The sequence below is a fragment of the Anabas testudineus genome, chromosome 11 (assembly GCF_900324465.2).
Source record: "Anabas testudineus chromosome 11, fAnaTes1.2, whole genome shotgun sequence".
Classification (NCBI taxonomy): Eukaryota; Metazoa; Chordata; class Actinopteri; order Anabantiformes; family Anabantidae; genus Anabas; species Anabas testudineus.
In genome coordinates this window covers 1774472-1796183 of record NC_046620.1, presented here as the reverse complement: position 1 = coordinate 1796183, position 21712 = coordinate 1774472, and the positions used below count along the sequence as shown (strand labels likewise).

The 21712-nt window shown below is 41.8% G+C and overlaps 3 protein-coding genes and 1 pseudogene across 4 annotated transcripts; 1 reads left to right on the top strand and 3 right to left on the bottom strand.

Annotated features, from left to right (window-relative positions):
- Positions 1 to 366: 366 nt before the first annotated feature.
- rnf139 (ring finger protein 139) lies at positions 367 to 8192 on the bottom strand. Its single transcript, XM_026348944.1, has 6 exons — positions 7673 to 8192; positions 4530 to 5185; positions 4229 to 4376; positions 4030 to 4136; positions 3650 to 3901; positions 367 to 3330 (listed from the first exon to the last, which is right to left on the bottom strand). Exons 1-6 carry the CDS (start codon positions 7833 to 7835, stop codon positions 2557 to 2559), a joined length of 2100 nt encoding a protein of 699 aa, XP_026204729.1. The 5' UTR covers positions 7836 to 8192; the 3' UTR covers positions 367 to 2556.
- A 259-nt stretch (positions 8193 to 8451) lies between these two features.
- Positions 8452 to 14459, bottom strand: tatdn1 (TatD DNase domain containing 1). Of its 2 annotated transcripts, none has more exons than XM_026349913.1 (12): positions 14402 to 14459; positions 11624 to 11689; positions 11487 to 11536; positions 11320 to 11383; positions 11086 to 11229; positions 10879 to 10921; positions 10494 to 10579; positions 10374 to 10414; positions 10020 to 10096; positions 9420 to 9490; positions 9040 to 9166; positions 8452 to 8718 (listed from the first exon to the last, which is right to left on the bottom strand). In XM_026349913.1, exons 2-12 carry the CDS (start codon positions 11661 to 11663, stop codon positions 8616 to 8618), a joined length of 846 nt encoding a protein of 281 aa, XP_026205698.1. In that variant the 5' UTR covers positions 11664 to 11689; positions 14402 to 14459; the 3' UTR covers positions 8452 to 8615. The 2 variants fall into 2 exon arrangements, with proteins under 2 accessions (XP_026205698.1, XP_026205697.1); XM_026349912.1 differs by lacking the exon at positions 14402 to 14459 and adding an exon at positions 12068 to 12148.
- ndufb9 (NADH:ubiquinone oxidoreductase subunit B9) lies at positions 13504 to 15481 on the top strand. The gene is made up of 4 exons (XM_026349914.1): positions 13504 to 13629; positions 14495 to 14687; positions 14771 to 14884; positions 15101 to 15481. Exons 1-4 carry the CDS (start codon positions 13541 to 13543, stop codon positions 15230 to 15232), a joined length of 528 nt encoding a protein of 175 aa, XP_026205699.1. The 5' UTR covers positions 13504 to 13540; the 3' UTR covers positions 15233 to 15481.
- Positions 15482 to 16252: 771 nt separating this feature from the next.
- On the bottom strand, positions 16253 to 19284 carry LOC113155293 (annotated as a pseudogene).
- Positions 19285 to 21712: the final 2428 nt, after the last annotated feature.

Here is a 21712-nt window from a genome sequence, read left to right as displayed (position 1 = left end):
TTAATTCAATCTGTGAAACAACCTAACATATCAGTTTGGAGGCATTTCAAATTGTAAGATGAATCCCTGCTGAATCAACCGATTATTATCCTAACAGCTTGTCCTCTTCGCAGAATGCTAGAGTCTATCCCAGCTGAGAGGCGGGGAGCACCCTGGACAAGAAAAATAGTGAAATTGCCCCATCTGCAGGCTCAAAGAACCAGCAGCATCTCCACACACTGAGCCCTGGACTCCTCTGCGTAGTGTCATCTTCTTTGTCACTGTAGTTTTACTATGGATTTCTATTCAACAACATGTAATGAATAGAGTTGTGTTAAATCCATACAAAAAGAGATGTTAGTAATATTTGAGGTTCTGTCCAAAAGAAATATCAAAGATGATTTTATTTACATAAATCTCTTTTTAAAACAAAAGGCAAAATTAACAACGTTTACCCTTTTAGAAAGCATTCACAACAATCAGTCTAATAGTCAAAGTCCTTCATATCTGACCAATGTCAAAAACAGATTTCAAATCAAATACAACACCATCTCTTTATCATCATTTTCATCAAGAACTTAACTGATTCATTGCAGCTTATTTTCTGCTGCCAGTAATTACAACAGTAATGAACATGAGTTTGTGTCAAACCCTTAAGACGTTCAGGCTGTGGAAGTCTAAACAGTGTAATACTCAGGAGTTGTGCTTTAAAGCGTTTAAATACAAATTCTGTAGTTGCTGAGGGATCTGTATTGGCCAAGCTGTACCTTAGAAACAGGTGAAAACATGGCTCCTAAACCACTTCAGGACAGTAGTTAAAAGATTATGGATGAGGAGAAAAGAACTGCTGAAAAACAGAACTGAGCATCTGCTTCTTGTAGCACATTGCAACAAATATCACACTGTATGAAATGTCTTTGCAACTTAAGAAACAGTTAGTCGTAGGTTTACTGCAACAGAAATTGTCTGAATTTTCCTGCAGCTCCTGGACATTTTTCATTGCATTGAACATTGAACGTACTCCTCCAGCCCTGCCGCAGGACCCTGAGACTAGAAACACAGTTTGATCCTTCAGAAAGGTGCGGTCATCGTGTTTGTTGCCCAGGTTGGACAGAACGAGAACTGCTCCTGTCTGCAGCAGTAATTAGAAACAAACAAAAAGGTGCATTGCTGACTGACATCTGCTCTTACAAGATGACAAATAACCAACATATAAAAGAAATCATGGTGCTTTTTTTCCTTTTGAAACAAATACTTTAAAGTCTCTGCAGACAAAACAACTGGCACCTTTCATACTGTGTTTTTGTTACACTACCAAAGGTGCATCCAAAAATAAAAGTTTAACCCAGGACATTTCTACATTTGGCTTCTACTACAACTCCAAACCAGGTTTCATATCAAAAACAAGCATTTAGCCAAACTAAATGCTGATGATCTCTGTGGAGAGACAAACAGGAAGTAGCATTATTGGGGAAAAAATAATCATTTGAAAACATGTTTCTCTTATCCTAAGGGAGAAAGTGTGCACGTGTTTGTTTTATTATATGTACAATAACGTACACAAATATAAGCAAGGTCACACAAGGGACCAGTAGTAAGTAATGATAGAGGTATATCAGTCATTACAGTAGCAAGTCACTTTTTTTAGAAAGCAGACACCTCTGTTTTCCTCTGGTTGGTGCAGAGCTGATAGAAACCTGCTCCACTCTCCCGGCAATATTCAGCAATATTCTGACGATGTTTGTTACGGACAAAAAGGTTTAACGAGTGAAACACAAACTCAGGCTGTGATCGATCTGCAGGTCATCGTGTGAGGCCTGAATCATGAGAGTAACTGATGAACTGAAACTCAACTGACCTGACAAAGAGTAAGTACAACACTGGTGAAGCATTCTTCCAAATCTCCAGGAGGAAGCTGGTTTTAAAATGAAGCACAGAAAAATCATTAAATCCTGACCTGCAAACTTATCAAAGCTCAAATGTGTTCAGTCGTTCCACAGTTTTGTCATCAAACAGTTTTCCCTATAATTCACTGCAAGGGAACATAAACTGCATTTTTAAGACATCGTCTAAGCACATTACATGTCGGCAGGCACACTCACATGATCACACATCCTTACACACACGTATACAATAGGGCTACATAAGTGACATAATCTACTTTCCACAGCTTGATCAACAAGCTGATGTACATGAACTTACTGACGAGGATCGCCTTCGAGGCTTTGGGAAGTAACTTGTGTCGAGACAGCTGAGCCCAAAGGGCAGGATTTATATCAGGATCTCAAATAAGATTGGAAATAAAAAAAAAAAAAAAAAAAAAAAAAAAAAAAACGGCATGAGTTCTTGGTCTATATCATGCAGCCCCAAACACACACAGACACACACACAGAGAATGAGAGCAGCAGTTACTCTTTCCACAAGCCCTTTAGAGTAAAATCTAAATCTAACTCAAAATCAAACGAGAAGGAGAATGATATCCCTGACATTTTCCCAAAAACAAATTAAGATGCTGAAGTTGTGTTTTATTTTTTTTTTTACTTAAATATAATAGAGATATATGTTTTTTTTTAAAGATCAGTCCTCAGTGGAGTCTGTGTCGTCATTAATATAATCTTCTTCTATTGGCGTGTTGCCATTTTGAGTCCCCCACTCCTCTTCGTCATACTCTATGCTGTCGTTGTCCTCCAGCAGCTCATTGTCGAGCTCCCCCTGTCCTCCTGCAGCCTGAGCACCTCCTTCAGCTGGCAGCTCTGCAGCAGCCTGTCCACGCTGGTTGTCCCCCAAAGCTGGTGGGGCTGCGGCAGCGGCGTCCTGCGGCGCTGCGTAGCCACCGTTATTGTTGGAAAAGGCGGCTCTGTCTCGGCTCTCCTCTTCAACGTAAACTCTCTGGTGGCACATGGGGCACGTGTCCTGAATGTAGAGCCACTTCCTCAGGCACAGCGCGTGGAAGTAGTGGTGGCAGGGTGTGATGCGGGCTGAAGTGGAAAACTCCTGGTAGCAGATGGCGCAGACGTCCTCAATATCCCTCAGCTCGTCCCCACGCATCTCTGGAAGGGAATTAATTTTTTTTACAGCTGTACGCCGGTTTATGAAGGTCTTCCAGCCGTTCTTGGCCTGCAGGTAAATATTGAAATAGGCATGCAGGCACATCATGCAGGCACGAATCTTGCTGCCTGACTCGAACATCATGGTGTAGGCGCCATTTCCAAACATAATCACACCAAATAGGAACTCGATGATGTTGCCTGTGGAGCGCACGTAATAGACGTAGTCGTCCAGCTTCTCCCACAGGACGTTGGAGAATCCATCAGCCATGAAGAGGCCATAGACCGTCAGTGACACCACCACCTGCAGGGAGGGAAGAGAGCAGAATATATTATGTTATTTACACAGAACAACACACTAGGATGCATTCACTGTAAGACATTAGCAACGTTCCTGCTGATCTTAGATGTTGCTTCCAAGTAAAGGTAGATACCTGTAGTGTGTGTGTACATCAAAACGCATCTACTTACTGTTCTGTATGTAAGCACACATCATGACGACCATGGATTTTTAGGAAACTTAATTGTCTGACATTAACTGCTTGGATGAAGCACATCACAACTTCATGGTTTAAATCATTAAACCACTGACTGATTAAACCACCAGAGTGACAAGACTTCACCTTGAGGCAGAGCTCGACACAGAAGGCAGTGACAGCAAAGAGCCACGTGTTGAGTGCGTAGTGGTGCCAGAGGGCGTAGCTGAGTACCACTGGGAGCACAAACAGCGCCACAGACACCAGCAAGACGGGAAAATGGCGCCGGAAAGAAGAGACGTGGGAGGCGCTGAGGGACATCAGGACAGGGTCGGTCATGCCGTGGATGAAGTGCAGGATGGCCGTCAGCAGAAGGCACATGTTTCGGCTCAGACGGACCTTAGGATCGAAGCAGGAGAGGCTCTCAGTCACTGAGATAATAAACTATAATCCACGAATATTTCATCAGCAAGATGTTAAGAGATGTCAAGGTAAGTAGGGAAAAAGAATCTTGTAATGTTATGTACCAGGCGCTCCTCTGGGTCTAGGCTGCTCAGGCCGGTCTGCAGAGCCAGGATGAAGAACAGAACAGGAGCCACAAAGCCTAAGCGCTTGTCCTCCTCCTCTGTGGAACCTAAGGAGGCCAAAAGGGGACAAAATACCGGACTTTAGGCCTGTTGTTATAATGTGGACTTGTACATGTGTAACACACAGACACAGTTGTACCTATGAAAGCCAGAATGCTGAGGCCAAGGTAGTGAGCGACAGAGGAGATGACGGCACTCATCCCCAGCACAGTGAGCGTAGAGTCACAGCCAGAGATGATAAGGTTACTCGTCAGGTCCCAGAAAACATCCCAGCTCAACAGGTAACCCTGAAAATATTACAGTCACACAGGGACACGTCATAATTACATAAAACTCCCTCTATACTTTATCTACAGACTATGGTTTTTGTAGTGGTGCCAGCATTTTTGGGGTCTTATTACCAATAAGTTTAATTACAATTAGTCCAGTTACAATCTCACCTGAGAGTCAGAGCTCCCATCAGTGGCTCTGCCTGTGGCATCTCCACTTTCCCTCCTCACTGCCCGCACCACATAGACCAGGATCATTGCCTGGGCAGTGACCCGGGTCAGCCAGAACACACGCAGCACATCAGGGAACCGGATCCTCTTCCATGTGTCCTCTAGCAGCAGCTGAAGTCCGTAGATCCTGTACATGTGCCGTACGAGCAGGTAGACGTACCGACATGAGTAGTAGAACCATTTAAGCCTCATGGCCAGACACACGGCTGTGTTCAGAGCCAGCGCCAGGCCTGAGAACATGGCCACCATATGTCTAACATCTGCAGGCAACTCAATCATCAGTCCCCACAGAGGGATCATGATGTCCAGGACCACCAGTGCGGCAAATACTGACTGGAGGTTGAGCAGGAACACGTAGCCTACACCAAAAACTAGTTGGACTGCAGCCATGCCCAGCCACAGCGTTGGCCCGTTTCTGGGTAGCAACCTGAAGCCCAGCGCCGCTTTGTAGTAGGCGCTGTAGAAGTCTATGTGGGAGGTGGCGTAGTAGTTGATGAGGGTCGCCGCCATGCCGAGCAGAACAGCAAAGAAGAGGGTGTAGAACTTGAACAAGGCTTTCTGGGAGAGCAGCAGCACAACGGTAGAGATGAGAACGCCTGGGACACAACAAAGACACAGTCAGAGTACATGATTTCCAATCACACAGACTAGAAAATGAACAGAAGTCTGTCTGATGTCTCGCCGTAGAGCAGAGTCACGGGTTTGCGTCACAAATCACAAGTGAAAAATGACCAATTATGAGATGAAGAATACAAGTAAACAAAGCTTCTATCCACAAATGATAAAACAGTCTTCCACAATAGTCCAGCCTGCACCTGCTTTTTCTTGGATATCACTAATAAAAGCACAGCTCCAGAACCAATAAAAACGACAGAACTGTTAGGCAGGACCCAGTCAATCACCACGACAAGGGGGTAAAATGTATATCAAATATCACCACCTTTGTTCAACAGTGGTCTTTGCACCAGACGTCGTGGCTCTAATCCTGCAACCTGTTTAATTTCTATCACTTGTTTTGTTTCCATGCTGACTGAGCCAGACAAAGCTTAATAATCTAATCTGTACTATAATTGTTATTTATTTACCAGCTGACAGATTATTAATTTAGTGTTTGTCTTAGTCGAGTTTTACCCGGTTTCTTAAAAGCTTTTTAGGTTTAAATTAGGACTTTATATAAACTCTTCATGCACATGCTTCAAAGCCTTAACACAAAATACTAAACATAAATGTGTAATATTAATCTGATTACAAAAAATAACCAGTAATTATAGTGAAAACATAAAAGTACAGTGTTTCTGAAATGTAGTAAAATTAAAGTATGAAGCGACAGAAACAAGAACATGCACTGTAAACAACATTTAGCTCTAACTGAGGAGCTTTAATCAGGGACAGCGCTGACCTTGGACCTGCTCTGTAAAGAGGTCATTGACTAAATGGACTTAGGTTGATAAACTTTGTTGTTTAAAGGAAACATTTGAAATTAATCAGACACGATTTCTATTCAAACACTTAAGTTCAGACCACTTACTGGCACTTTCTCAGTGTTTTGTTTATAGTTTTATTTTAGGTAAACATGCCTAGGTGTTTGTTTGTGTGTGTGTGTTAGTACTATATATAAAGAGAGTGGACTGAAGAAACATGAGCCAGTTGGCTGACCCACTTTGTGCTTTATTTGGCCCCTAGCCTCTCCAAACCCAGAGCTATTGGCTAACGGCAGGACGACTTTCATGGGTCTGAGCAGTCCAAAGGTTTACAAACTGTACTAACAGAGACTTATGTAACCTGCTTGTAATCTGTCTGCGATCAGTTGTTTTCTGCATATGACAAAACTCACCTTAGAATAAAAAGCTTAAGTTATTCCCATCAAGTGACTCACAAAATGAAAATGTACGGCATTCATGTGATTAAACTGCTGTTTCAAATAAGTGTGTTATGACAGGTCGGTCAGTAAAATAAAACTGAAAGCAAAAACGCAAACAAGGCCCAAGTATCTGAACTTCATGTTTCTACATAGTATATGAATATGACTTTAACTTGTAATATTAATATCACTTAAGCTTTGGCAAATGAATTAATAACTGCAGCCCAGTTGGTTATTACTCTAAAATGAATTCTGCAGCAACATTTGTGAATAACTGATTAATTTTTGAGACTATACACATGAACAAACTGTCAAACTATTCCAGTGAACTGAAGATCTCATAAAACCGTCGGTTTAAAGTGATGTGACAAAGAAAATCTGCAAATCCTGGTGATATCTCCACATTATTTTGCACAACTTTGTTTGACAAACGACTGAATTCACTGATTTGATTTAGTTGGATTAGCTGCCACCAGACAGCACCTGATTAATTAACTAATTTTTAATGAATTAAACAGACCATGGCTGAGATTACAGCTGCAGTCTAACCCCCCAATATTACTTTAGGATGATTGTCTGGATTCAAATGTTTGTTTAGTTCAGAAAGGTCCAAAGGTTCAGCTTACAATGATGACAAGCTGCAGATCATCAGTTCTGAGAGGCTGGAATCTGGTTTTAAACTGTTTTTCACATGCTGACCTGCTGCCACCGTGTCCTGTACGGTCACTTCATCAGATTACACACTTCAGTCCCGTTAAACTATATGTACAGGTGTTCACAGGTCGTGGTCAGGGTTGGGTTGGGTTGGGGTGAAGCTGAGGGTCTGCTGTCTCATCTCTGGAGACGACTGATGTTCAGAATTAAGTTCTATTGGGGTTCAGCTCAAACAAACTTCACCGGCGGGGATTTAGACACCGACACACCTGAGACAACATTACCTGACGTTAGCGGCTAGCCAGCTAGCGAGCACCACATAGCGAGCTGCTTGCATCAAAGCAGTCTGAATTAGGCTGGACTACATCTAGTGAGGCCGTGTGAGACCGAGGAGGCTTCTGATGATGTCCCTGCTGCTGTCTAAATCCGCTTTGGTCGATCTGACAGGTGACATCGCTGCACACAGCTGACAGACACCTCGGCTAACTCACTGTTAGCTAGCCAGCTAGCTGACTGTCAGATGGGCTCGTAGCTCCAGTTTCGGACTGTAACATGTTTAAATACTTACCCAGGACTCTGACCAGCACGTTCCCCATCGCCCCGGCCCATCCCGAACCAGGGTCGTAATAAGAGTTAAAAATGGCGTCGATAATAAAGATACAGGGAACTCGTAGAGCCACATCCAGCACCGCTAAGGCCTGCTGGCCTATCCGGGCTTGAGTGGACGCCATACGGCTGCAGTTGGGGGGGCTACAGTCCCGGGGAGCCCCGGTTATCCATGTACCATTAAAATAAGTTAACCCCCCCTGAAGGTGCCTCCAGCCGTCCGGTTCTCGTTGCCTTCACTCCGTAACGTTGACGCTGGCTAAGAAGCTGCTAACTAGCGTCCACCATGTCGGCACAGATCCACCTCCTGTAGCTGCTTCAGGTCGGTGTGGGAGATGCTGCTGGTCGTGACTCCTCACGGTTCTCCACCTCTGAACGTCCACATTCTTAGTTCAGAAACTGTTCATAAATAAAAACCGGCTGTTCCTATCGCTCCGTTGCTTTGGGTTACCGCAGAAGTTGCTCGGCTGTCGTGACGTAACTTCCAGCGTCAGAGGGTGTGGCACCTGACGTACGCTGACGTTTACCTGACGCACGCTGACGCTTACCTGCTGCAACACGTTTTATATTTTAAAATATAATTATATTTTATATTTAAAACAGATATTCTACAACGAAATAGATCAGTCAGATCAATAAAAGTACATTTAATGGATGTAAAAATGTTCAATATGGTTCAAGTGTTACCTTTCTCAGAGTCAAAAAACGTTTTACAGAATTAAACAGGTATATTTATAAATTATTTATTTTAAAAAGAAGACACATACAGCAAGATTTTTTACTCTTAAGCCTATTGGTTATTCAAACTGCTAGAACCACACACACGCACACACACATTGATGAAAGAGGATTCATCAGGCGTAAAAAGTAAAATAAGGCCATGTGAGGTTAAAGGTGGTCGAACATCAGTTAGAGCTAAAGAAAACTTGGATGGTGTTGTTGTAGATTGTGTCAGCCAGCTCCAGCGGGTCCTCTCCCCTCGCTGCTGCCATCACCTCCAGAACTTGTCTGTAAGACACAATCATTTAAATCAGAACATTAGCTTCTAACATTTAGAGCTTATCCACATGACAACTGCAGAGTTTAAAGAGGCCTCGTTATCATTTCAGGTTCCTATTTACATTCTGAACAGCTGATCTTTGTTCAGTCACTATGTCCGAAATGGTTCATTTATTTCTTTTCACATTAATTGTAAAAACAGTTTTCCCCACAGACTAACTGCTGTCAGACAGGAGATCGAGTCACTGCTAACCTGAGCAGGTGGGTATGATTGTGTGGGGAAATGGAGGTCTGTTTGTAATAGCTGCATGTATGACCAACTCCACTCACATGATGTGACAGGGCTCGTTCCGGTCTTTTAAACAGTGTCCTGCTTCCCATTTCTTCTTGGTGGGAAATGTGGTTTTAACATATTTGGAGCCTGCGTGAGTGTTTTTCACACCACACCACGGAGCATCTGGAGAAGGAAGAGGCAGAAATAAATTCACTACAACAGTGTGATGCTCGAAACATCATACAATAGTTATTCAGTATAATTATTAGAACATTAAGAAGGAAAACCTGGAGTTTAATGGTTCAGATATGTGATATATACAAAGGCAGAAAAGTAGCTTATGTTGGAAAATGGTTGTAGAAATATGGCAGCCAGTCTTTTCTGGATACATTCAACAACCCTTATTCTGTATTACAGTCAAGTGGCTGCAGCTCACCTGTTTCTATCATGAGTCTCTCAGTGGGAATAGACTTCATAGCTTCTATATTGGCCTCTGTTTTCAAAGAACTGAAAACAAATAAAGAACATTTAAAGTTAATGGTAAAATACACTTTGAATGATGAATGATGTTTAAAACGGAGGTGGCCTTGTGGAGCATTTAGCTATTTCACAGAGCTACGTTTCATAGGTTGGTGTGTCAGGTTTAATCAAAGAAAATAATCAACTTCAACAGAACTGCAATGAACAAAAATGACATTTGTTTAGTTATAAACAGGAAAGGGGCTGAGAACTGGATGAATCTTTTTAAAATTGGACAAGTTAAAAGTCTCCTAAAACTATTTTTCTACCTTTACACCAAAAATATGTTTATCAATTCAATCCATCAACATGTACAGAAACCTAAAACATTTTAAATAACATAACGTATTTATGACTGCTTTATTCACAGACAATAACAAAGTTAAAACAGCAACAGTTTCCTTAAGTCATTAAAATAATAAACAGTGGATACACAAACTGTTTTGTCTTATCCTAAATTCAGACCACATCACTGTCTCTAGTCAGGATAAGAACTGAAATTTCAATATTCTCTCACCATCCATTTATTCCAATGTACAGGTCCAGATCAACGAGGGCAGCAGCATCTTCTGCAGTCCCATCAAATGAATGCACCTTAAACAAAATAGAAACAGTTCAGCTGGATTCTAAATTCATTTTCTATTTCTATTTTACTTATCTCATTCAGTACTCATATATATAATGCACAAAGCAAATGGAGAAGGAACACAGCTGAGAACCGCAGAGAGTGATGCAACAACTTTGGGAAAAAAAATTAACCAACAAAGGAATCAGAGTTGCAGTTTTAATTCCCTATTATTACAAGCCGATTGTGTTTATTATTGTATTATTAACAGTTAACTCAGGGAATAGTATCAAATAAAATCCTCACCACTCCTCCAACACATCGGTCACGATTTCTCTTCATGATGTCTGTGGAAACAGAGACACAGTAAAAAGCCTGGTCTAAAAATAAAGTCCCCTCATGAATCGGAGAGGTTGATAAACCCACCTATGAACTCTTGATGGGAGTTTCTGCAGTGGAGGAACATGGGTAACTTCGTCTCTTCTGCCAAATCAAACTGCTTCTCAAAGTATCTGCAAGACACGGGAGGAAGGTTGAGATGAATCCCTCATGTTAGGCATTTTTCTCACTTTTTGGCAACAGATAATATTTAATCATTAAATCAATTTCCTGATAATACAAATATTTAGGTCTGTAAAGCAACTTAAAAACAGTAAAGGCAGCCACAAACAACTATGATTGCAATTTAATAATGTTCTGTAACTGCTGCATGTAGAAAAAGCCAGGTCATCATACATTTAGGTCATTTCTACAGCTCGTTTCTGCTGCCACCAGGTGGCTGAAAAGAGAGATTAGAGGCAAATAAACGTACTTGAGTTGAGTCTCTTTTGGGCAAAATTCCAACCTGTCAAAATCTGGAAAGATAAGACACAGCACATTAGAGTATTTATACTACTGAGTACTTTGTATGGACAGTCTGGAATCGGGCTCAGGGGAGGGAACCCTGTTGTGAGTGACTTTATATTATATATTAATGTGAATGTCTGTTTCCATGAGTGTGTGTTGTATATCTTTGTACCTAGACCACACTCGCCGATGGCCACCACCTTTCCTCTGTGTGCTCCTGCCAGATCCCTCAGTCCAGACAAGTACTGAGATTCTCCATTCTGCTCAAACTCACTGCAGCGAGTGGGATGGCAGCCGACTGTGCAGTAGAATTCATCTGTAACGGAGCGAAGGAGGAAACGTGATGAATAAAAAAACACACTCCACCGTGGTTAACAACATGTATTTATTTATATATCATCCTTACCTCTGGTCTCAGCCAGCTTCACAGCCTCCTTGCTGTCTTCCAGGTTTCCCCCTGTGATCATAAACTGCATCAAAGCAACAGATGTCACGTTTCAAATGCACGATTTGGCAGAAACACCGGCCTAGTAGACAGCATCACCATTAAACTTTAAAATGAATCTGGCTTACCTTCTCCACTCCGACTCTGAGAGCCCTGTCGATGATCTGATCAAAGTCATCTGTCAGAAAATCACAGCTGATCTCAGACTAACTTCATCTCCACAGCTCACAGATGTTTTTACATTAACACAGATGGAGATTCTCACCGTCGTGTTTCTGCTTCCCTCTGTAGAGCCCTCTGAACATGGGATCTGTCAGGTTCACACCGATATCTGGAGAAGGGGTGAATTGAACTGAAACATTTATAACTATATTTCCCTGTAGTCCTATAACTACACAGGATGCAGCCATGGTAAAGGGTCCAAATGTCCTGTGTGACTCATTTTTTGATAATTAACAGAGAAAGTAGAGGGATTGACTCTCTGTAGCAGCTGCTGACAGTATTAATAGTAGTAATACTGTATAAACTGAACTGATGAGCTCTGTAGCTGCTGTGTTGTCATTTCCAGCAGGCTAACTCATTAGCTCCCATGCTAACTAAACATGCAGCCTGTTGGGTTGATGAACAGCTGCAGCAGCTAACAGCTAACAGCTAACAGCGTCTTGCAGCTTCTCGTTATCTCTTATCCAACATTAAACCAGTGTCTTACCAATGAATTTGGGCTGAGCCATGGCTGTAAGAGCAAAGCTTCTGAAAAGAAGAACACATGCAGCTCTCAGCCATCCCATAATGCTGCAATACCGTAATGACCGCAGCAGAGAGACACAGCAAAGCTGACAGCTGGTTCATTAAGTGTTTAACTTCAGATGGTGAGTAAAGCAGATAAATATAATACCCCCAAACTGCAGGTTTACTGTCAATCATGTGTTAATATAGTTTAATCACTCTTTAAAAATTAAAAGCAAAGCAGATGTTCCTGCAGAGTAGGACACACTGTCTGTTAAAGTCGTTAAATGATGAGGTTTATTTACAAGTTAAATGGACATTTGTATTGGTGGAAAACCACAGAAGATGCAGTTTACAACAATATTTAATGTCTTCTTGTATAACTTAACCTTTAACAATCATCTGTATCTGGAGTGTATAAAATATAAAATGAAATCATATATATATATATGAATATGTCCATCCCACACCTCAACATTTATCTGCACCCACACCGCAGAGGTAATAACAAAGGCTCAACAGCGTCTTCACTTCCTGAGGATCCTCAGGAGGGTCAACCTGAAGAGAGAGCTGCTGGTTGCCTTCTACCGTTGCTCCATTGAGAGTGTGCTAACATACTGCATCTCCGTGTGGTTTTCAAGCTGCACCATGGCACAAAAAAAGGTTCTACAAAGGCTCATAAACACTGCCCAAAAGATCATTGGCTACCCTCTTCCCTCACTGAAGGACCTCTACAGCACCCGATGTCTTAGGAGGGCACGCAACATCCTGAAAGACTGCACACACCCGGGACACCGGGTGTTTAAATGGTTGCCCTCTGGAAAAAGACTCAGGGTGCTGAGGTCACGGACCAACAGACTCAGAGACAGTTTCTACAATAGAGCAATAGCCCTCATGAACACACACACACATCTGGTTTAGTTTTTCTAGAAGAATGTAGATTGTATATTCTGTATATACAGCTGGTGTGCATGTGTATATTTGTATATATAATTGTGTATATATATATATATATATGAATATATGTATATATATTTAAATACTTTTTGTATGAAAGGTTATTGTAAGCTGTTTTATTATTATTATGTTGTTTTCTACTCTCTCCTTGCACCAATGTGGGACAGTTTGCAATTTCGTTGTACTGTTGGACCAAGTGTGACTGTACAATGACAATAAAGCTTTATCTTATCTTATTTATTAGTTATTTATTAGACTAATTGTGTTGTATCCTTAAAGAATCAACTATTATATTTAATTTGTTTCCACTTAATACTAACAAATGTATTATCAATTAATCAGCTGACATTTTATGCTCTGGAGTCTGAAGTCTACAAAATAAATAAAATAAATAAAATGTGTGTGCGCATTTTGTGACCGTTTACGGTACCGACATCCAAACGCCACAAAGTCCCAGAATCCTCCGCGCTGCTCGGGAGAAGGTGACAGGACGGTGAAAATGGCCGCTGCTTATCTTACTCACCAGCAGAAAGTGTTGCGGCTTTATAAGAAATCATTGAGACACCTCGAGTCATGGTGCATATTTCGGTAAGAAGAGCTGTTTTCATTGAAGCTCGGTGGAGAATTGTAGTAACTTAGGTTTAAAGTGTTGCTGCTGTAGCGCAGTGAGTTTGCTGCTCTGCTAAGCTAACAGCTAAGCTAGCTGCTAGCTAGGTCAGTTATTCGTGTCGTTTAACGTTTTCACTCCTAAATCAGCAAATGTTCGTCAAGCCCGCATCAAAACACCAACATGTTCCCGAGTCTTTTAACTTATTAACAGCTTGATCTAGTTGTTGTTTTGGTCAGAGCCGCAGTTATTGATCTGGCGCCAGCTAGCGTCGGAATCAATGAGTAGTCGCATCACATCATAATAATATGGGACATAATATCCAGAACACTTGTCAGGGCCTAATAAATGGAAATAGAAAAATGTTTCCTCATTCATAATTTAACTGACATTTCTCAGTTTAGATGCACTTAGAGGTGGCAGCTGTTGTGTTGTTACTTGTTATGTTAAAGTTTGCAGATTTCAACTCGGTCCTGCACGTTTCATTTATCTATCTATCTAACTGTCTATCTATATATCTAATTTCAGACATTGTCACCTTGATGAATGAGAATCTGCTGCAGAACTTTTGTATTAGACAATTTTACCTTTCGCTAGATGTACTGAATAAACTGGTCTCCTCTGAAAAGCTGGAACTAGCAAACTGAACTTCCAGGATTAAAAGCATTAACTTTTTCCTAACGAGGTGGAAACTAGCAGTGTGATACTGTATATGAATAAAACTAATGTAAATATACAATATAGTCATGTTACCTCCGTGTTATTTCAACAGACCTTCCACACTCTCCTGTTCCAGTTTGTAGTGTGAATAAAGAAATCACATGTTGTGGTGTTTTTCCATTATAGAGACAAGTACCGGTTCTATGCCTGCATGCTGCGTGCTCGCTTTGATGAGAGCAAAGATGAGAAGGACATGGTGAAGGCCACCAAGATGCTGAAGGCGGGAGAGGAGGAGTTCTGGGCCAACCAACATCCACAGCCCTACATCTTCCCTGACTCTCCTGGAGGAACCTCGTATGAGAGATATGAGTGCTACAAGGTGAGATTGTGTGACTATAAAATATTAATTTCCCATTAGATTACATTTTGTTGAATGTTCTAAGCTCTATTTTGGTCGTGTAGGTCCCAGAATGGGTGCTGGACCACTGGCACCCCTCAGAGAAGGCCATGTACCCTGATTACTTCTCCAAGAGGGAGCAGTGGAAGAAACTGAGAATGCAGAGCTGGGACAAAGAGGTGGGCTGTGTACTACACCTGTGTCATTCATACCACCAGAACATATTATCTCCTATATGAGCTCCAATGTACACTGAACTGAGAGAGAAATTAAATTACTGGTCACCACACATCTTTCTAACATTAAAGAAGGGATTCTGGAAATTAGTTCATGAATATGTCACTTCTAGTATTGTTTTGGGATTGAAGTCCTTGTCTTCTCTTGTCTGCTTCCAGGTCACCCAGCTGATGTCTGAGACTCCGGCCACTGGCCCCAAGAACGAGGCCCTCCCTCCTGCCCGTAAGGAGGGTGACCTTCCTCCTCTGTGGTGGCAGTTTGTCACCCGCCCTAGAGAGCGCCCCACATAAACACTCTCCACCACCTGGGGCCAGCACCATCACAGTCTGAGGGGAAACTATTCCAACCACACAACAGCAGCACTGCAGAAGCCTGACTGAACTCATATTGTAAAATATGTTAGTATTATCACTGAGGAGGTAACACCTGTGCAGGTGCAGTGAGAATTGATTCTTTAGTAGTCAGTTTTAGGAGGTTGGTGACTGTAGATTAAACGATACCTGTAATTATTCTAATAAATAAATGTGAAATGAAAATTGTGTGTGTTCTGTACAGAGACATGTTTAACTGCAAAATATTACAAAATCCTAACTATTTACTGTTGACCTTGTGTTTCTCGACACAGAAACAAAGAGCAGTGAGCAGTTCTACTTGAATTTGAGCAGCTGTCAACTAAAATATCACCTACATTTACATGCAGATGAGTTTTCAGTGTGAGGACATCATACATTATAAGCTAGATTATAAGATAATACTTAATTAATATGTAGTTATAATTTGCATAGTGCTGTTGCATATTGTACAAAAAGCTGGCTGTGGTCAAAACTGACACTTTCCAACTGTCTCCACAGGAAGTCACAGAAACAAATAACTGCTAATAAAAACTAATAAATGCCTGGTTATAATATCACTGTAACATTTGAAATAATTGAAAACATGTCTGAATATTCATCTGAACATTTACTGACTGGAATAATCCTAGTTTATCTACAGTCTGTGAGAACTAGAACATCTGTAGCCGACCGAGTGAACTCTGACTAGTCACCATCAACCAAACTGAACAAAAACAGTTTATATACATTTTTAGTCCTTGAGGGTTCAACCAGTTTTTCATTGAGTGAACACACCTGATCCAGGTAATCAGCAGCTGTAGAGCAGTGATAGTTGGAAAACAGGCAGGGCAGTGGTCCTTGAGGACTGGAACTGTCCACCCCTGATCTAAACCAGTTCTCAGATCAGGTGAAGCCTGGGTGTTTTCCATGTTCTCAGGTGATGTAGGCGCGGGGAAGAACTGTTAAACCTTCATCACCCTACGGTGACAGTCGTGGCCTGAAGCTGCGTGGTCGTATCATCATGGTGACCGCCTTCAGAGAGTAGAAGTCTGAATCCTTCCAGGAGAACCAGACGATGCCATCAGGCCCAAGAAGGTTCTGAGCTTTCAGAGAGTAGCGCCCCCCCTGGAACAAACAACACAGTTTGAACACTGACCTAGTAAAACAAATGTTCCTGACAGTATCACTGTGTCCTGCGTGTGACCTTGTAGTAGACACCGTTGAGGTTGGCTTGGAAACACTGGTGGAACCACCAGCCTGCGTGGCTGATCTCGGCACAGATGTTGCCCGTGTCCGGTGTGCTGAAGCCCTGCTGGTCGTGGTACCAACCGAAGGAATCCTCCACCGTGCCACTGAAACCAGACACACGGATGCGGTACTGGTTCTCCTCACTCTCAATCCTGCAGCAGATGGAGATATTTTAGACAGCAGCTGTTGATTTGCCACATTATTACACATTAAAAAGCCATTTCTGCTGTTCTTGAATCAGCCTGGAATGACAACATCTCATTCTTTTGTTGATTTCTTCAACAAAAAGAATGTTCTTCTAAAGAGAAGTTCCATCAGGAGTGATGCTCTTGTCTTTGTACTGATTTTACTTCCAGACTCACTGTTTACCTGAAACTTTGGTACAGGGCGTGTTTGTGGGTGTGGCTCCAGTCCTGCAGGTCAATGCGGAGGCTGTAGGGGCCCTGGTTGGACAGCAGGTGGAGGGCCTGGTTGCCCAGCCAATGTTCCCCTCGTGGCTCACCGAAGCCGTCTCGGTACTCTGACCAGCCACGGTTAAAACTCACTGAGCCGTCACGTCTGCGCTGAAACACTGTCCAGCCCCCACCTGGTGCATGCACACAGAAATCTGGTTACCTCAGCCATGGATGTTGTTCAGTGTCATGTAGAACTGGGTGATGGGGCCAAAACAGTTTACATATGAAAAGAAGTGTGTAGACTAATAGTCAAAATAGTTTTTGTTTAATAAATTAAAAGTGAAAGGTTTCTCTGTGTTTTGTCCAAACAGGCATTGATGACACTGTTTCTACATCTATTACTGTTTTAGTGCACCCACACATTATGAACCTATCTGTGTGTTTAGTGTGTGTCTTACCCTCAGTGTCCATGTCACAGTAGACAGGAAGGGTGGCGCCTGGTGACAGGACGATGGTGTAGACACCAGAACGGCGAACACCATTATGATACAGAGACGCACAGTCTGTTGGACAGAAAGACAGGTAGTGTCCATCTGAGGGAGACACAGACAGACAGACAGACAGAGAGACAGAGGGCTGTAAAACTAGTGGCAGTAGTTAGTACTGGGTCTGTGAAGCCGTTTGCTGAGATACAGTGGAAAAGCAATGTGATGGCAACAAACCCGTTTCTACAAAGCTGCAATTTTTAAAACTAATCTGAAATCGCAGTTCAGCTTCAAATAAAATAAAATGTTGAAAAACCTGCAGCGGTTCTGATCATGTTAAAAGTTCCAGGTGACAGTTTGAACAATGCAACTCAGCACTACTGTGGTCTTGTTGCATGTGTACCTGGTGGCTTAGTGTCTCGCATGCTGAGTGGTGGTGTAGTTCTGATGACATTGATCAAGCAACCCGTGTTGCGGCTCAGGTGCTGCACGGCTGCTGACAGGTTACGGAGCTGCACCTGCAGCTCGTACAGCAGGGCCCCGTGCACATGGAGCAGCGTGTCGGCCTCAACGTGACGCAGCTCCAGAGACCGCAACTTCTGGTCGAAGGTTGAGTTTACATCAACACTTTCTTCACCCTGAGACAAGAAAAGAAGGTTTTGGTCTGTAGGAGCGTTGTATTTATAGTATTTTAGTTATATAGTCATTTAAATATGTACTTTAAAGGGGGCAAAATTACAATAAATCATATTCATTTTTCAGTTTTCATTAGATGACTTCTGCTTCACACAAGTTACATTTCTCAAGAAATCTCTAGTTTAGCTTGTGTTATGTCTTTTTGGCTACTACTTTTATATGGTATAATTCTGTATACTTGTATTTGGAAGAATATCAATAACAAGAAACAACATAATAATAAGGCTAAGACGTATGCAGCTAATCCTGTTAGCAGTCAGGGTTAAGGACGACTTAGTGGGTGTCGAAGACAGAGAGATAAACAGAGGAAGGAGAGTGTTGTGTTTTGTCAACTCTTTCCACAGGTGTAACATTACACATCAGTGTATTTTGACACTAAAAGTACTCCTCAGCATCAGTATAAGAAGTTTAGGATGTCAATTGACTCATTCTCCTTCAGTGTCAGTGCTGGGACACCTATTGGGAGGCGTCACTATGGGATGTGATGAGAATGTGTTGGAACAACCTGCCTCAGCAGGAGTTACATTGTCAACCAGTGAACTTCCAGTCTACCTTCATCTCCAGGCCTTTGACTTGATGCCGGTGGTTCCTCAGTTCCTCCTGCAGCTCTGTTATCGTCTCCCTCAGCTCCTCCAGCTGCTCCTTTCTGTTCTGGTTCTCATGGAGCCAGTAAGAGACGTCATCTGTACAGCGGAACATGTCCGGGCAACGTTTCTGTGATGATCCCACTGGGGGCAGAGTTGCCATCAGACGGCACTGGCCGCTAGACGTCAGCTGGCTGCTGTACTCGCCACACTGAGCTGATGAACTACCAATAGTCTGGTTGAAGGTTTGACTGGTGCCACCTTCGACCCCAGTGCTGCCACCGCGCGTCACCACCCGGGCATCTGGGAGCAGGTCACTGTGTGATTCTGTGAGGGAGGGAGGAGGATGCCAGTCAGCATCCTCGTAGTTGTCCTTGTTTAAGTCTGGCACATCCCAGTTAGTTTCAAGGTTGGTGTCTGGTACGTCTCTGCTTGTGTGGAAGTTCATGTCCAGTACATCTGCATTAGTTTCTGTGAGGATGTTGGGATGTACGTCCTCATCGTGTCCAACATCCTCGTGTTCATCAGAGGCCACCGTGTCAGGCTCGAAAACACCAGCCAGTCAGCAAGACAAAAATCAGTAAAACAGACGGCCACTTCATCCTGAACAGCCAATAAACCCTGTGCTCTCTGTTTGCTCTTTATCAACAGTGACTTTGTGTTAAGCAACTATTTAACTGGATCAGCAGCACAGTGAGGTCCAGACCAGAGTTGGGCTTGAGTTGTAGGCTTTAATTCAGGGTGTGTGAGAATTAAAGTGCTAAAAAAAGTCCAGGAAACAGAAAAGTTGAAGTTTAGATCAACGTGATGATTCAGTCAAGAATCACTCACATCACTGATGAAGAGGGTGGTTTCAGACTCGGTTGGTGGTTCTGTAAAACCAGATGTGAACCAAATGTAAACTGGGTCAAAAGAAAGACTCAGAAGGAGCTGAAACAAAGTCTAGATGAAGGTCACACTACATTTTGTGTATTGTGTCACAAACATATGTTAGATTTCTAAATGAGCTGAGTGACCTTTCCAAAGACATGACCGACTCAATAGCGACGGGATAGTGTAATGGTAAGATCGCTGTCCTCCATGTGCGGGTATGCTGAGACCCGGCTGTGGCCTCCTCTAAGACCTCCTCACACTTACCCTGCCTTTGCCTTGTACGTCACTTCTAAGTTGCTTTGGATAAAAGCATCTGCCAAATGATTACATTTAACTACGGAAGCAGCAAAATGAATGTTTTGCTGGAAATGTTTTAAAAGAGAGAACAGCAAAAGTAATTTAGTATAAAACTCTAAAAGCACTGTTGTAAAAGAAAAAGTTCATGGTCCATAAAAACACTGCACTAACCCTGTTGGTGCTGCTTTGAAGAATGAAGCAGTGAACGAAACACATGAGCAAAGTAAGTGATGAGTAAACGTGTTTTAAGATACAAGAATTTTCCTTTGGTTAATGTTTTTAAGTTAAAACCACTCTCCTACCTGTCGCCCTGTCTGTCCACACGTTCTTTCACCTCAGTGGAAAAGCATCAGGAGGCTGTTTGTGTGTGGGTGGGGGGTCAGCACCAGGTATGACATCTTATCCTGATAATCCTCTGAGAGGATTGGAAGCCATTGTACTCAATGTATTCGATTGCATATTCTATAATGGGATTAGTAATTGCTTTAGCAAGAAGTAACACTAAGACTATGTTGTGCATCCTGCATAAGAATGTTGATGCACAAATCTTTCACAAAATGTACTAATGCCTTAACATACAGTATACTGTAGTTACATCATGGTGTTTTGTTTGTGTTAGCTGTGCTGTGAATATCTTAATAATAAAGTTTCTCATAATTTAGCAAATTGCTAGAAATGAAATCTGTTTCCTCACTATGTTAACATAAAACAGAAGTGATATACTGCATGATTAGGAGCCTTTATTGTCAGAAGAATAAATATATAAATAATGTGTGACTTCTTGTGTCTTAAATGTGTTGCATCTGTTCATCCTGACCTCATAAATAAGAGGACAGCTGGTCCTGAAATGATTCATACGGCCACTAGAGTTCACTGTCGCTTGTTGAAACATTCTGTCCATTCTTCTTGAGCAGTATGAAGCCACAGCAGCTGGTCCTGAAACTGAGCTTGTGACAGTGACAGTCTAGTCTTTGTATTTATACATTTATAGTAAGGAACATGAAATTCTAGGTGTGGAAAATATCAAACATGAAGCTGTGTAACTCTCAAGCATTAGTGAGAGCAATACGCCTTAACAGAGAATACAACAGCATTCATGATCTGCTGTCTTTGTGCACAGAAGTACAAGCTAAAAGTTATAACTATTTTCTATATTGTATTTATAATTCAGTCAGAAATCAAAGTCATTTCATAGCATTACATATAGTAGCTATTGATGCTATTGATTGAAGTAAAGATGGTAACTGACCAGTCAACAATGCCATTCACAAAATCGTACTTAACTTAACAAAGATAGAATAAAAGATTCATGTATAACATCTTTTCAGACTAAGAGGGAAGGCTGTAAAACTAGTAGCAGTAGTTGGTTTTGGGTCTGTGAAGACGTTTGCTGAGATACAGAGGAAAAGCAATGCAACAGCAAGAAACCTGTTTCTACAAAGCTGCAATTTTATCTTCTTCTTACTTGAAATCGCATTTTAGCTTTAAGTGAAACAAATGTTGACACACACTGTTTCACTTCCTGTAAGAAACCATCACACAGTCGGAGCTGAAAAACTACACAGGTTCTAAAACTTTATCATCAACATGATCCAAAATCTTCAAGAATAAAGTAGAAACGTGAACAAATAGCTTTCTGACTCTGAAACAAACAAACTCAAATAAAACTGCCTCAGTGTTAAAAACACAGATGATATAAATGTTGATTATATCAGAGGAAATAAATACAAACAATCAACTATTAATTTAAAATATATTCTATAAAAATCAATGTAATGTGGTGAAAACAATATTAATGAGACAATAAAGAAGTAATTTCTTATATAAATCTACAAAACATGAGTCATGAAACATGGGACT